Here is a 15,000-nt window from a genome sequence, read left to right as displayed (position 1 = left end):
GTCCAAGGCAATTTTAAGACCAGCCGGAGCTAACCCTTGTTAATGATGTGTGTGTTTTGTATGCCAACATGGCACGACATTCATTTTTGGATGGGTTCACTCATTTACATGCAGGCGTCATGCCAACGGGATGCATTATGTTTCCTGCGTCAACAACATTGCCCAACTTCACTCTCCACTAATGAGGCCATTTGTCTTCTAATGCCCTGGAGAATGTGCTTATCACTGCATTACCTATTAAGCTTCTTATGGCCCCCGATGAAAAGAGCTGTCATTAATATCCTTCATGGCAGGGAACAACTTTCTGGGAGTGGTTGGTTAAGGAAGCAAGTTTCTGAGAGGTGTTAGGCACTGTGTGTATGTGTCTGTGCTCTGGATGTGCTGTGGTGTGGTAGACATATCCCGGTAGCTGACCATATTCTTTTCCTATTTTTATCCATGTGAGAACATCAGATTTCTGCATAGATAGCAGTACAAGCATGTGTGCGCACACACAGACAGACAGACTTATACATGGTTGGTTTGCTCTATCTACCTACAGAGTAATCCTCAGTGTTAATTCCATTTGTCCATTTGTAGATTTCAATTAACGAGTATTTTACTGAGATAACACAAAGCACCATTGACAGCCCCCCCAACACACACACACACACACCGTGGACTGGAAGGTGTAAGACTCCAGGTGGGGTAGACAGACCATGGAGCGTTGTTCCTTCTTCAGGGGACGTGACGTGATGTGGCTGGCTGCGTGGACCCCTGAGGGGCCCTCATTCAGTCTGTGTGTCACATCTCATCTGTAACTGCTTGGGATAAATGTAGATGGGCTCTCAAGGGCAAGAGCGATAGGGAAAGAGAAAACTCACTTGGCGCCCAGGTGTGCCAGAACATTTTATATTTGCCAGTTCTGTTGTCGTTTGAAGAGTGTGTGTGTGTGTGTGTGTGTGTGTGTGTGCAGGGTTTCCTGCAGGAAAAAGTCTTGACCTTTGCGCGTGCGCCGAAAATTTTTGATAATTAATTAATTAATTCGAGTAATTAATTCACTTAATTTTTAATATTAATTCTTATTTTTGCCCTATAAAAAACACATGAATGTGCCCATGATGACGGAAAACACAACTACATGCTATCATCCACATTTATTCAACATTGAATAACTTATATTGCCGGTTTGCCACCAAAGGGTTAAAAAAATAGTGTGCACGCTGGTGTACGAATTCGTGCACAGATGATGCACTATGCATGTACACGCTTTTCACAGCTTTCAAACAAAAAAATTCGCTTGGAAATCCGTTCAGGCATTCAGGAGATACCAGCCCTTATGTTTTCTTCAAATGTAAACAAACATGGCTGCCATGTTTGAAAGATAGGGTTGGTATGGGGGTTAAACATGCAATTTCGCGATCGCGATCATGCCTAGTACATTGTTGGAGGTCCAAAATTTTTTTTTTTTTTTTTTTTTTTTTTTATACCCTTGGGGGGGCGGGGGGGTTTTCTGGCCAGGCGGGGCGCCTGGCCTGTAAAGTGCTGCAGGAAACCCTGGTGTGTGTGTGTGTGTGTGTGTGTGTGTGTGTGTGTGTGTGTGTGTGTGTGTGTGTGTGTGTGTGTGTGTGTGTGTGTGTGTGTGTGTGTGTGTGTTTGCGTGTACGTACAGCACGTGTGGAGAATGTGTCACAGGGACAAATGTTTAGTAAGTCTGCTGTAACATGCCCTCATTTTTCATTTCATTCAGTGTCTCGTTTGGCATCCGTATTCCATGAGTAATATCACTGCACATGTCACTCTCCATTTCCACGCCTATTGCTCACTTTCCTCTGTTATCCAAGCTTTCTGTCTGTGTGTCATCTCCTTTGTCTTGCCTCCTTCGCTGTATTTTCATCTCACTCGCTCTCTCTCTCTCCACATCCCTTCATTATGTTCCCCCCTCCTCAGACGTGCATTAAGATTTAAAATCTCCTCTAATTAAGAAAAGAGAAAGTCAGTCCAAACAGATGGTGCGAGGATACCCATGGTAACAGTTAATTATCTCTGAGCGAACCGTGGTCCTCAAAGAGTTTCATTGAAGCGAACAGAGGCTACATTTCAATGAAACTCGTTGAGGTTGGAACTAAAGCTCTAGGAGTAGCAGAAGACAACCAGATGTACAGTAACTGTACTGTATGTGTGCATTTGGCCTACTGAGGCCGTATGCTGAGGTACACAGCAGACCTGAAGCGAGATGAATGGTATGGTAGAAAGCACTATGGCCTATGGGACACTTTGACTGGGAACTTTGAAGTCTTGTGCAATGTAATCAAGCTGAGATTTTGGACAGCGTTTCCCGAATTCGTACTGTTAGTCAATGATTCTCAACCTTTTCAATTTCAAGGATCCCCAGTTTGACATACATTATTAGGCCATGGACACCCATTCGATAGATTTCTTATCCCTGGGACCTCAATCTACTCAAATATTCAGTGTTCATTTAACCGTGAGAGGGTAGAATACAAAACCCTTGTATGGATTATACGTCTTGCTCAAGAAGGTAAAATGTTTGACTTGGTCTTTGAAAGAGAATTTTTTACCGCTTCTAAAGATACAGTATGAGACTATGAGTAGTGAAAAACAAACCCTCTTTTTATTCTATTGATTCTTGACAAGTTTGATACAATATTCTGTATCTTTTTCCATACTTATGAATCTAATCAGTCTGTTGAGTATAATAAAGCATTGTGGTAGGCCTCTGGGTAACTCTCTCACTCTCTCTCTTTCATCCTCTGTCCCACGCTGGTGGAAATCTGTGTCTGCATAAGAGCGTGTAGTTCAGAATTCACGGGAGGTGCTGACTGTGAACACACCACTAATGAGTTTACACACTTAAGGGGAGGTGTGAGTTTAAAGGATATCACAGTCTTGGTTTCCTCCATAATCGTCTGTCATCACCTTTAAACAAAAGGCTGCTCATAATGAAAAAAAAAACAAAAAAAAAACAATCATGGCTAATCAATGTGACCTTGTAAGAATAATAATCTAAACCTTGTTTATTATTCCTGGGATGTCAACCTTTTTAACAATGTGGTGGAAGAAGCAGAGGTTGAGCGAAACAGACCTATTTGGAAGGGTGGAGTGGGAGCGAGAGAGAAAGTATTTCTCTGACAATGTAGTGTAATGGGGTCAATTCATTATGTTTTGAAGGAGAGCACTGCTAATGTGACTTTATGAAGTGAAATGAAGTAAGAGTTGCTGGTCTCGCGTATCGGCAGCTAACACAATTACCGCTGAACTGCATGCCCGCACTATTAGAGGCATGGTAATAGACATTCTGTGATTGCTTTTGATAGCACCAGCCGCCCTGACGACCTGTTATTGGCTTGACATTGAGGTTTCCGTGGGAGGAAACGACTGGAAACGGGGCAATTAAAAAATCCTGCAGACTGCAGTGCCTCTCTCAAGAACCTCAGTTTTCTCAAGTGTGGCAGCAATGTTAGATTCACACAATCACAGTATTAACCACACCCATGGATTAAAGTTCTCTGTCGCCACGTACGACTGATTTCAGATATCTATAAAAGTCAGAATGTCCTCTTGGCTAACTCTTGGCTTTCTCTAAAGGATGATTTATACATGGTTACGTGCTGGTGTCAGTGAAAATAGCTGATCTACAAGCTCACAACACATCGCACTCACTGCATTGTGAGCTTGTAAAGCTGTTATCTTTTGTTATTTTAGGGGATCAAAGAGTATTTGAATAGGTCAAACCAGCAATAGAATTAATACATTAAAAAGCATTTTAATTTTAATCGCTGCACACCTGAATGTCTCATGTGCACGCCTGTGGTGTTGATTTTGACTGTTTTGTCAGCCATTTTGATGGTGTCCCTAATCATTCACTGCCCACCCCCTCACCCAAGTCATACTTCCATTTGCAAGTAAGAGAGTGAGCGCTGAACAGAAGAGCAGTCAATCAGAACTCTAAATGTACCAGTAACATATGCTATGCAGTATTTAGCAGCCAGGGCTGGGACAGCATGGGAACTGTTACTGTTCCTGTTTAACATCGCTGGAAAGTCCAGCTGAAAGCCTTTTGAGCAGGAGATGTATTTGACTGTACTGCTTGTTCTGTTTGGAGTTAATGGTCTGAGGAAACTGAACGACTCTGACCTCTGTGTGTTTACGTCTCTGTTGCCAAGCTAGCAGACGTGTCACTTAAGGTGTCTGTTCACTATACACAAAGGTGTCTGTTCACTATACACAAAAGTGTGTAGTGAAGGGGTTACTCAAATAGGCCACAAGTTAAAACATCAATGAATGTAGAGTACATACCAAATGCACGTAAACATTTATTTATGGGAGGGTGCAAAATATATTCTGTATATATAAAAGACCACTCAAACAAAATGGAACAACAAATGGCTATAGAAAACTGGCACACACACACACACACGCACGCACGCACGCACGCACACACAATGCTTTTGTGTTTCTAGTCTTTTTCTTCAGTGCCTGTAACAACTGTATGCGTTTTGATGTTCAACATGTAGTAAAAAAAACATGTAGTATTCCATTCCTAGCACGTTTGACCTCTGATGCTCTCCCCTCGCGACCAAATAGGCTTGTGGGATTCCATTAATAACACGTTTGGGGGGAAAGAAGTTTGGTTGTAACCCCTGTGAGCGATCTGCATCCATTTACCCCTTCTATTCTCCATGACGAGAATCCAGCAGAAGCGATTAGACCCGATAAAGTGGCTGATAGTGAGAGAAGGTGGATAACAGACAGAGAGACTGCTTCATCAGGACAATAGGGGAAGAGAGAATGAATACTTCTAAAGGGATGTCGGGAGAGAGAGCTTGAGAAGGTTGCAGAGGAAGTACATGAACGATGAAGAGCTTGATCACCCCCCGACGAACAGGATGATACAGCTGGCCTTCAGTTAATGCAGTGGTCCTCAACCTTTTCAGGCCGTGACCCCCAAAATAATCATATTTTAACTGGGGACCCCCGCACAAGCACTTAGAATTGTAGGAGTTGGCATTACATTTGGTTTGACTCGATCATTGTGAAAATAGCAGATCGGCTATTTTCACAATTTAAGCCTCTAATATTTGACAATTTGACCAATGTTTGACCAGAGGTACTAAAAAGGTCTTTAAAGTCCTTAAATTGTCACTTTAAATATGTGCAGATACCCTCTATACACTTCAACTTTATGTTGGTTTGTTTACTGTTGAGTGAGAAAACGATGTTAACATTTAGCTTAACATCTGGGGACCCCCCAAAATAATGTGGGGACCCCTCTGGGGGTCCCGACCCACAGGTTGAGAACCACTGAGTTAATGTGACCTATAGACCATATTCACACCGTGGCCATCTTGGATCACATGACTTCCTGGGGTAGCAGCCTGCACAAGCCTGCATTACAAACCATTGTGAACAATGGAGCGATGGTCCCAAAATATGAGTTCTGTTCAACCAATTTATTTTTACAAAATTGATAAATGGGCAGATGACAACATCATCATCCCCAAAATGATTAAATAGAAGGGTATTATCCACAATATGCATGGTAGTTAGGCTGCAACCTTACTGTGTACAAATACTTGCTATCTGTGCAGTGCTTGCTCCACTATCATATTAAAGGAGCTACAGTATAGTCAACTTTTTCTTGAAAAAAGGATGCTAGTCTAAAAGACTAGAATGTAAACAAAGTGTCGGTCCGATAACGGCCAAAATGATTATTTTATCATTATTTTACGCTTTTTGTGGTCATTTTTGAATAGAAACACGTGTATGAAGCTTATTTTCGAAACATTATTTTTATTTTAGCATCCGTTTTTCAAGAAAAAGTTGTAATTGCGACCGTAGGTCGCACTACCAAAACCTCCACCGCCTGTCCGTCCGTCCGTCCGTCTGTCTGTCTGTGAGTCAGTCACACTTTTGCCCTGCTCATATCTCCACAATCGTTGCCCCCATCCATGCCAAATTTTGCACACACACTCCTTACCTGCCAAACTACAACCTCCAAGGACCCCCGGAGCTCCAGGGACCCCCAGGTCCCTGGGGGACCCCCAGGTGTAAAAGAATGTCCGTCCGTGAGGCACACGTCACACGTCACACTTTTGCCCTGCTCATATCTCCACAACCGTTGCCCCCATCCATGCCACATTTTGCACACACACTCCTTACCTGCCAAACTACAACCTCCAAGGACCCCCGGAGCTTCAGGGACCCCCAGGTCCCTGGGGGACCCCCAGGTGTAAAAAAATGACCAAATGTGCAAAAATGACCAAATGACCACCCCAACGGGGCTGCTCACGGGGAATTCCTGGGGACCACCCACTCCTGCTGCTCCAGAACGGATGCAAAAGTGGTGACGCCCCCAGTGGAGGACCCCCTCCACTGCAGTTCACATAAAATGCCGTAACTCGGCCTAGGAGCGTCCGGGAGAGCCGGGGCCGCTACCTATTCGTCCACCAAGGCAACGCGGAGACCCCACCCATCATTTCTCACATGGCCCTCTTCTAGCGCCACCTTCAGGCCGATTTTTAAAACACATTTTTGGCCACTGCTCCTACAGTTTTGGCCCTAAAATCACGCAAATTGCTACACAGTATGTCTACACTCATCCCATCAACATGAATCTGTCCCATATAGCGCCACCTTCAGGCCGATTTTTAAAAACACATTTTTGGACACTGCTCCTACAGATTTTGCCCTAAAATCACTAAAATCACTACACAGTATGTCTACACTCATGTCATCAACATGGATCAGGAAGATTTTGGAAAAACACATTTTTGCCCTATTTGTGGAGATAAGTGACCTACGGTCGCTTATCTCCCGATTAGGGAGTCTTACTGGTATTAACAATATGAAGGCAGAGCAAGCACTAGTCTGCATACTGTAGCAAGTCAGAGTAACACTGCAACCTAACTACCATGAATATTGTGGATAATACCCTTCTATTTAATAATTTTGGGGATGTTGATGTTGTCATCTGCCCATTTGTCAATTTGGTAAAAATAAATTGGTTGAATAGAATTCATATTTTGGGACCATCGCTCCATTGTTCACAATGGTTTGTAATGCAGGCTTGTGCAGGCTACTACCCCAGGAAGTCATGTGATCCAAGATGGCCACGGTGTGAATATGGTCTATTACACTTCAGATTAGAGCCGATTTGGAAATTGACCATGTCTTTATCTCTCTCTCTCTCTCTCTCCCTGTCTGTCTGTCTCTCTGTCTGAGCAGCGAGGAAAACATGCGCCCCAGCAGAGTTTGCCTGCCTAAACGGGCAGTGTGTCCCGGGGCGTTGGCGTTGTGACGGGGAACCAGAATGCCCCGACGGCTCCGATGAGGCAGAAGCCACCTGCAGTAAGTACCCCCCATGTCTCATGCACGTCACACGAACGCACACACACCCGACAAATACGCAAGACAATTTCATCTGATCGCGTTACTTATTATTCATTGTCATTATTATTACTGCACGTTTTCATTCAATGACCCTGTAACCTCTCTTTGTCGATGCAGTTTCTTAAGTGTGTCAGATAATAGGACAGTTGATGGAGGGCAAAGGTGAAACTTAGTGGCGGCATTCTATCATATTCTCTTATCTCATGTGTAGGTGCCTTTGAACAGGCACATGCACACATATACACCAGTAAGACTCCCTAATCGGGAGATAAGCGACCGTAGGTCACTTATCTCCACAAATAGGGCAAAAATTTGTTTTTCCAAAATCTTCCTGAGCCATGTTGATGACATGAGTGTAGACATACTGTGTAGTGATTTTCGTGATTTTAGGGCAACATCTGTAGGAGCAGTGTCCAAAAATGTGTTTTTAAAAATCGGCCTGAAGGTGGCGCTATATGGGACAGATTCATGTTGATGGGATGAGTGGAGACATATTGTGTAGCAATTTGCGTGATTTTAGGGCCAAAACTGTAGGAGTAGTGGGCAAAAATGTGTTGTGAAAATCGGCCTGAAGGTGGCGCTAGAAGAGGGCCATGTGAGAAATGAGGGGTGGGGTCTCCGAGTTGCCTTGGCGGACGAATAGGTACCGGCCACGGCTCTCCCGGACGCTCCTAGGCCGAGTTACGGCATTTTATGTGAGCTGCAGTGGAGGGGGTCCTCCACTGGGGGCGTCACCACTTTTGCATCCGTTCTGGAGCACCAGGAGTGGGTGGTCCCCAGGAATTCCCCGTGAGCAGCCCCGTTGGGGTGGTCATTTGGTAATTTTTGCACATGTGCTCATTTTTTACACTTGGGGGTCCCCGAGGGAGCTGGGGGTCCCTGGAGCTCCGGGGGTCCTTGGAGGTTGTAGTTTGGCAGGTAAGGAGTGTGTGTGCAAAATCTGGCATGGATCGGGGCAACGGTTGCGGAGATATGAGCAGGGCAAAAGTGTGACGTCTGACGTGTAACGGACTGACTGACGGACGCACGGACACCTGGTGGAGCTTTCTGTAGTAAGTGCGACCTACGGTCGCAATCAAAGGGGGCTTGAGCCCATAGAGTTATCTATCTATAAATGCGACAAATCTCTGTCTGTCTGTCTGTCTGTTTGTTTGTAATCCGCGTATCTCGAGAACCGTTCGTCCCACCGGCTTCAGATTCGGCACGCGCGTTCCCCGCCGCCGCGCGGAGTGCAGTGCCGGGCCTCGACCCGACCCGACTCGCGGTTTTCCGAAACCGGCGCGAAACGTTCGGAATCTCCTTATGCGGAGCTGATTGTTGACATCAGGCTGTTCCGGAGGAAATCGGCGCAAGCGCTGAGTCATTGTGACATCACTTCATAAAAGGCTCTGACATCACGTACGCCACATGAGTCAACACAAAATCTCTGTGAATGTGTATGTATGTATGTAATCCGCGTATCTCGAGAACCGTTCTTCCCACCGGCACGTGCGTCTGACATCAGAGTTTTCAGCAACCGGTACTGTGTGTGCAGAGATCTTCATATATGGGCATAAGGGGACAAAGGCAAACAGATGGTCAAAACGGGTCCTATGACAACAGGTATATTGGGGTTTGCATTAAAGGGTGGGGCATTCATGGGGTTTGCATTAAAGGGTGGGGCATTCATTCCCTATTTCAAATTCGGCACGTGCGTTCCCCACCGCAGCAGGTAGTGCAGTGCTCGGCCTCAACCCGACCCGACCCACGATTGTTTGAAAAAGCGACAGAAATCTCATATATGGGCATAAAATGGACGCAGATAAACAGATATCTCCATATATGGCATATATGGGCATACAATGGATGCAGAATCACAAAGATCTCCATATACGGGCATAAAAGGGACACAGACAGACAGATACAGAGATCTCCATATATGGGCATAAAATGGATGCAGATAGACAGATATCTCCATATATGGGCATATATGGGCATAAAATGGACCCAGAACTATAACTGCAGTGATCTCCATATATGGACATAAAATGGACACCGACAGACAGATACAGATATCTCCATATATGGGCAAAAATGGACACAGGCAGACAAATGGTCAAAACGGGTCCTATGAAAACAGGTATAATGGGGTTTGCATTAAAGGGCGGGGCATTCATTCCCTATTTACATTGTTCCGAGTTGGCCAGGTCGCCGACTAGACGCTGGGCCGCCCGAACGGCGGCCCAGCTTCTAGTATATTAAATAGAGGACGTACAGCCCCGCCCCCAGCTATTCATTTCAACGTAAGTTTCTCAGTGGCGTTTGAAGCACCCAGAAGACTGCCGGAAGTATCTGTATATTGCACGCTGATTGGTTGGCCAAAATTATAGGCCAAAAATTTGATTGGCCAAGGCACTGAGCAGGCGCACTATGGTAAACATTAGCCTTAGCAGTTAGCATACGCACGCGCAGTAGCGTTTAACTGCAGTCCCAGGTTTGACCACTAGGCTAATAGCTGCTTCAATGTTCTACCGTGGTTCTGGGGGCTTGCTTGAGCCCCTGCCCTTTTACCTTAGAAATGCAAATGCCCCTTTCCATGCCATAGCCTACCCGAAGGCAGCATTCAAGAGAAATGCCTCATCCAAACTCTCCTGAACTTGAAGGCAGCATCTTATGCTGAAAGAATTGCCCTCTCTGTGTAGAAATACATGCTGTACACCACATATCCAGTATTCACTTGATTATGCTTAGTTTAATAAGCTCAAGCTCACAAGCTCACAACGTGTCGCAGCGTGCCGCGTTGTGAGCTTGGAGGTCTGCTATTTGCGATATTTTCAACAAAAGGCCCATTTAGAAATGTCAGCCCCTGCCTCTCCAACATTCTCTGCACGTCCCTGCCTTTGAATATCACTCTGTATTCGGTTGCAGCCTCGGTACTGTCAGGATGAAGGCCATGCTGGCTAATAATCTCTGCCGGTTTCACGCCGTGGGTGAATAGTACGCAGCGACATGCTCCTCTCAGTCCAGCTAGACAGGACATAATTTGTCTCCTCCCGGAAGCCCGGAACACAAGTCAGGTTTGCAATTTGACTTGCTGCCTCCAATCATGCCCTCCCTCCCCGCTGGCACTCTGCTCGCCCACGCCACAACCTCCATTGTGTCTGCTGTCGTAGAATGCAGGAAGGAAGGATTGTGATTACTGCTGCTGAGCTGTATGGCAGGCAGACGGGGCACTGCCTGCCTCTTCTAGCCGGTGTCACCATGCTTTAACCCACGCACAGTCCCTGATGAGGGCTTAAGGCAGGTTGGCATTTTCACAACCAGGACTAAGGTCGAGAGAGGCCTTTATTGGTTTTCTTCCCCTGCATGCCTGGAGTCCCTGCCATGCCTTTTTGTGTTGCTTTCTCCTTCCCTTGTTTGAGTACAGACCCCTTACAGAGTGAGAGCTGTTAGTCGGAGCAGAGACAGACAGCATTATAATGTCTGTCTCTGCAACTATGCTGCAATGTTCATGGACCAAGCGTTGGTATGTCTCCATATTGGCTATTTCTCAGGTACACAATTCAAAAGTATAAAGTACCTGTAACGCCCGCAGCCACGAGCATGGCCAGCCCAGTAGGTCTCTCTTGTCCCATTGTGCTTCTCAAGTAGTTTTTAGTCCTTCTCAATTTTCTGCTCGGCACAGTTTATATGCATTTCCGCTCATGATTAAGCCATGCGTAAACAACGCACTGCTGAAGGCTAGCTGGCTTCTGTTGACAAGTGATTGATGATGACATGGCGTGCACCATGAAGATGATAACGTTTTAAATGGGCCCGCCTGGCCCACCTAGAGGCGGAGCACGCAAAGTGCGTCCACATCCTAATAAACTAAAGATGATAAGATCCATGTGATCTGACCATAGCTGACGGTCGGGCCCCCGCGGTCCGCGGGCCGGTAAGCGTCCGCTTACTCAGCTTAACCGGACGCTTCGCCCCTGATTGAATCTAAGAATATTTTTGTGAGTTTGTAGATTTTCATAAATCAGGCATTGCATCTACTTACTCCTTTATGTAAGATCCTCCGTCATAATGTCAGACTTAGGGCAGGATGATGTACTGTACTGTAGGTGAGATTACCTAGCAATTCTTGAAATGCTACTTGATTCCATTTGACAATTTCAGCTTGTGATCTGTAAAGCCATTGTTGAAGCAAGCGTGGGACTGAAATAAGTTGTGCGAAGCGGAGCAGAAAATGAATTGGAGAAAGCCAGCTGTGTCTTTGAAAGCCTGTTCGTTGGAGTTTTGGTGCTCTTTATTTGGTGTGTGGGCCATACAGCCAGACCCTGATGAATAATGTAATAGCCTCTAATGTCACCCCCGGAAAGTCTGGTGTGAGGACGGAGAGGCACAAAGAGACCTCTGGAGGGTAACAAGTTTGCATTGGAAATCCAATTAAACATAAATGAACGAGGGATTCATTCACTTGGCCGCCGAATACAGAGATAGAGATTAGGGCTGTGAAGAAAGTCATTTATATGGAAATCCCTAATGTACTCAGGTGGTGTTTTAATGTCATATATTTCTGAATGGCAACAGCAAAAATGAAAATGTTGGAGTTTATCAAATCTTTGTGGTGTCAAAGGCATATTTGTGTATTTGACTTTGGTTTTCACTTTGACAACTAAATATGGAGCATTACACAGTGTTCATTTATCCATTTGTAACTCAGAGAGTCCATAAATGTAACCAAATTGACCCGTTACATTTGGTTACCTAACCCTAACCCTAACCCTTGGTCCATTTGGTTACATTTGCAAATTAATACTGAGGAATTTACTGTGTAAGTAAACCTGAGCCTTCTGCATTTATCAGCATTCACCCCTCTCCTCCTAAGCATCTTTCAGCTGACAACAGATATTCCACTTGGCAGTCCTCATTTTCCATTTCCATGGTTACCGTAGCGTATACTGTTGTCCCCGAATTCACTGTACATCCAGCCTCCCGTCAACAACCGTGGTCCCAAGGGGGGCCACCAGGGGGAACCAGAACGACCAATTGGAAAGGAGAAAAGAAAAATAATATAATAATTCATTCATTTTAAATTCACATGATTATTGTGCCGGTTTAACCACTTTGTTTCAAGTACCTCTACACAAATTAAGCATCCCTTTCCACCATTCATGCACTCAAATGACGAGGTTCCAATGAGACCACGTGCCGAACGGAGGCATTATCATCGAGATCCGGGCCTGTTGTTACTGCCGCGAGAGGAGGGACCCAACTAAGTGTGTCACAGCCAGTCACATGGAAATGATGGAGAAAGCGAGTGGAGGATGCAGATTGGACTGGTCTCCAGGCGGTAACGTACGTTACTCAGTGGAAGCCATTCTGCTCTCTCCGCCATGTTGAGCGATCATGCTTCTTAATTACTTTGCGTTTCTTGGGGGGGGGGGGGGGGGGGGGGCTGAGTGAGTGAGTGGTGGCCCACTCTATGCTTGTGTTGTGCCAGCTGCCTGCTCAGTCAGTGAGATCGCAGGCAGCAACCGTCATGCGTCTCTGCAAGATGTCAATTACACCGGTCCAAGTCTTGTGTTTCATGAGCTGCTTTAAGATGTGGACTGGACATTAACCTCCGATCCTTTGTTAACTGAGCAAACGCACCCTTAGCAATGCTAACTGTGTCTCTATTATAATGATACAATATAACCCCCCCATGAAGGCACACAATCACATCTAGCACTTCACTGAAATGAGTGCCATGACAACACAGCAGGACGGAATCATCACGAGCCATCAGCATTGGGGCTTTGACTGCGATGTGAATGTCAAAACTGTTATTGTGTTCTTGGTTGGCTGGTAGTGTTAAGTGTTTGGTAGTCATCAGCCCTGATTATTACTAGCATCCTATAAAGGTTTTGTTGGGACATAAGGCTACTGACCAGTATGTGCATGCTTACATACATGCCATGCACGTTGTGTTATCCCCTCCTTTCTGAGGCATGTTGGCAAAAGCCGAACCAACTCTAAGCTCCTCCTAAGACCTGAGGCTTCCCTCCATGAGTTGCTCACAAATCCGTTGAAACACCTTGGTGTCTTTCCTCACTGTTTACCTGCCTCTCCTATACCCATGCTTAGCACAGTGATGGTTATTCAGTGTTGTTGCTAAGATTCTCTTCCCTGCCGTAGTGTGCTTGGCACATGGAGTGAAGAGGAGAGCTGGCTGGTTCTGACACACAGCAAAGATATCATTCCTCTAGTTATACTTGGTTGCACAACAGTGTCTCTCACCAAAAATAGCTGATATACATCGCAATGCGACACGTTGTGAGCTTGTCGATCGGCTGCTTTTGGCACGGGACCCTGCATCGCAATGCATTATGGAGTGTTAACATAGGGCACAGCGTACACCTTATTACATCTGTCAAGGGACACAAGCTGCACATTCTATTCGTTTTATTTCTCTGACATCTTTGGCTTTCTCTCACTGCTATTTGCCCTGTCCCATGCTCAACATGCCTGCAAGAAATACACACACAAACTCACACAGACATTCTGGACCCAGCACAAATGAGATGTATGCTAGAATCATTTTCGTTCTGCGAGCAGGGTCCCAATTACATGCTGCAGTACTAGAGCTACACTGGCATATTAAAAATTCTAATTTTGGTTACCGTTTTCTTGCTGAGTGGCTTAATCGCAGGCGCTGAAAAATGAACGACTCTTTGCGGTAAAACAGTGCCAGACTAATGTGTAATCAGAGAGTAATTTGGCCAGCACTGCTTGCTGTACGGTGGCTCTCTGTATGGTTGTTTGAGCAATGGCATGTTTCGGTGCAATAGGAGTCGTCAGCCAGTCGGTGCTGGGGCAGGAAATTGCTGTGTTCAGCTTACTTTTTTGCAAGGCATTTTTCTGCCTGTACTTTGAAATAGCAGCAGATGTAAGGGAAGCAGGGAACCTCACTTCACTTCCTCTTCTCCCTGAAAAATGCTTATTCACCTTAAAGCCCCCCTCAAACTGCCTCTACAGGGAGGAAAGCAAGTTTGCTCTGGCCACAGCCCAGGGTTTTACAAATGTGCTTGCAGTTGCTATTAAAATATGTTTTGTACAATGCTCTGTTGCATTAGCTCGGAGATTCTTTAATGAGAGAAACAACCCCCCTCATTCTCAGACGATACGGAGAAGATGTTTCACGCATCTGTGTGAGTGCGGCCTTAGATTTCCATACGTGTGTCCAGAGCCAAGGGCATGATAGACAGCAATGATAATGACACACCTAAAATCGAACACACCCATCATTCATTTGATGCAGCTTTTGTTGCAGCTGTGTTGCTTACATCACTGTGTACTGTAAGGTCAGTGTTATGCAGCCTGCCACGTTTTACCCTGCTGTAGTTTTTTTGTTTAACCTGAAGTGGTAAACAAAATACAAAATCAGCCTAGGAAGTAAAATCCCTTCAAAATAAAAAAGCCACAAACTGTTGGTACTGTTGTGACTAATTCATTCTTTATCCACCCTTTCATATTGGCCAGAACATTTCATCCACATCACAGAGTGTTCTCTCTGTCCATGCACATAGCACACACGTTCACAACCATCGCTGGCATCCATCATTGTCTATATCACCACAGGCCTCCTTCATGTCCTCC

The 15,000-nt window shown here is 45.4% G+C and overlaps 2 protein-coding genes across 2 annotated transcripts in view; both read left to right on the top strand.

Annotated features, from left to right (window-relative positions):
- LOC308284765 (histone H3.2) overlaps nt 1-15,000 on the top strand; it is a gene marked incomplete at its 3' end in the record, with an annotated part of 219,755 nt that overhangs the window by 33,501 nt on the left and 171,254 nt on the right. The window lies entirely within an intron of this gene.
- The window catches only part of LOC308284957 (low-density lipoprotein receptor-related protein 8-like), a gene marked incomplete at both ends in the record, with an annotated part of 109,187 nt that overhangs the window by 27,381 nt on the left and 66,806 nt on the right, over nt 1-15,000 (top strand). Inside the window, one exon of the mRNA XM_080725679.1 lies at nt 7,228-7,350. Coding sequence (XP_080581805.1) covers nt 7,228-7,350 — 123 coding nt within the window. The remainder of the gene's footprint in view (nt 1-7,227; nt 7,351-15,000) is intronic.

Source organism: Nannobrachium achirus (genome assembly GCF_963921795.1).
Source record: "Nannobrachium achirus genome assembly, chromosome: 5".
Lineage (NCBI taxonomy): Eukaryota > Metazoa > Chordata > Actinopteri > Myctophiformes > Myctophidae > Nannobrachium > Nannobrachium achirus.
This window is presented reverse-complemented; position numbering and strand designations above follow the sequence as displayed.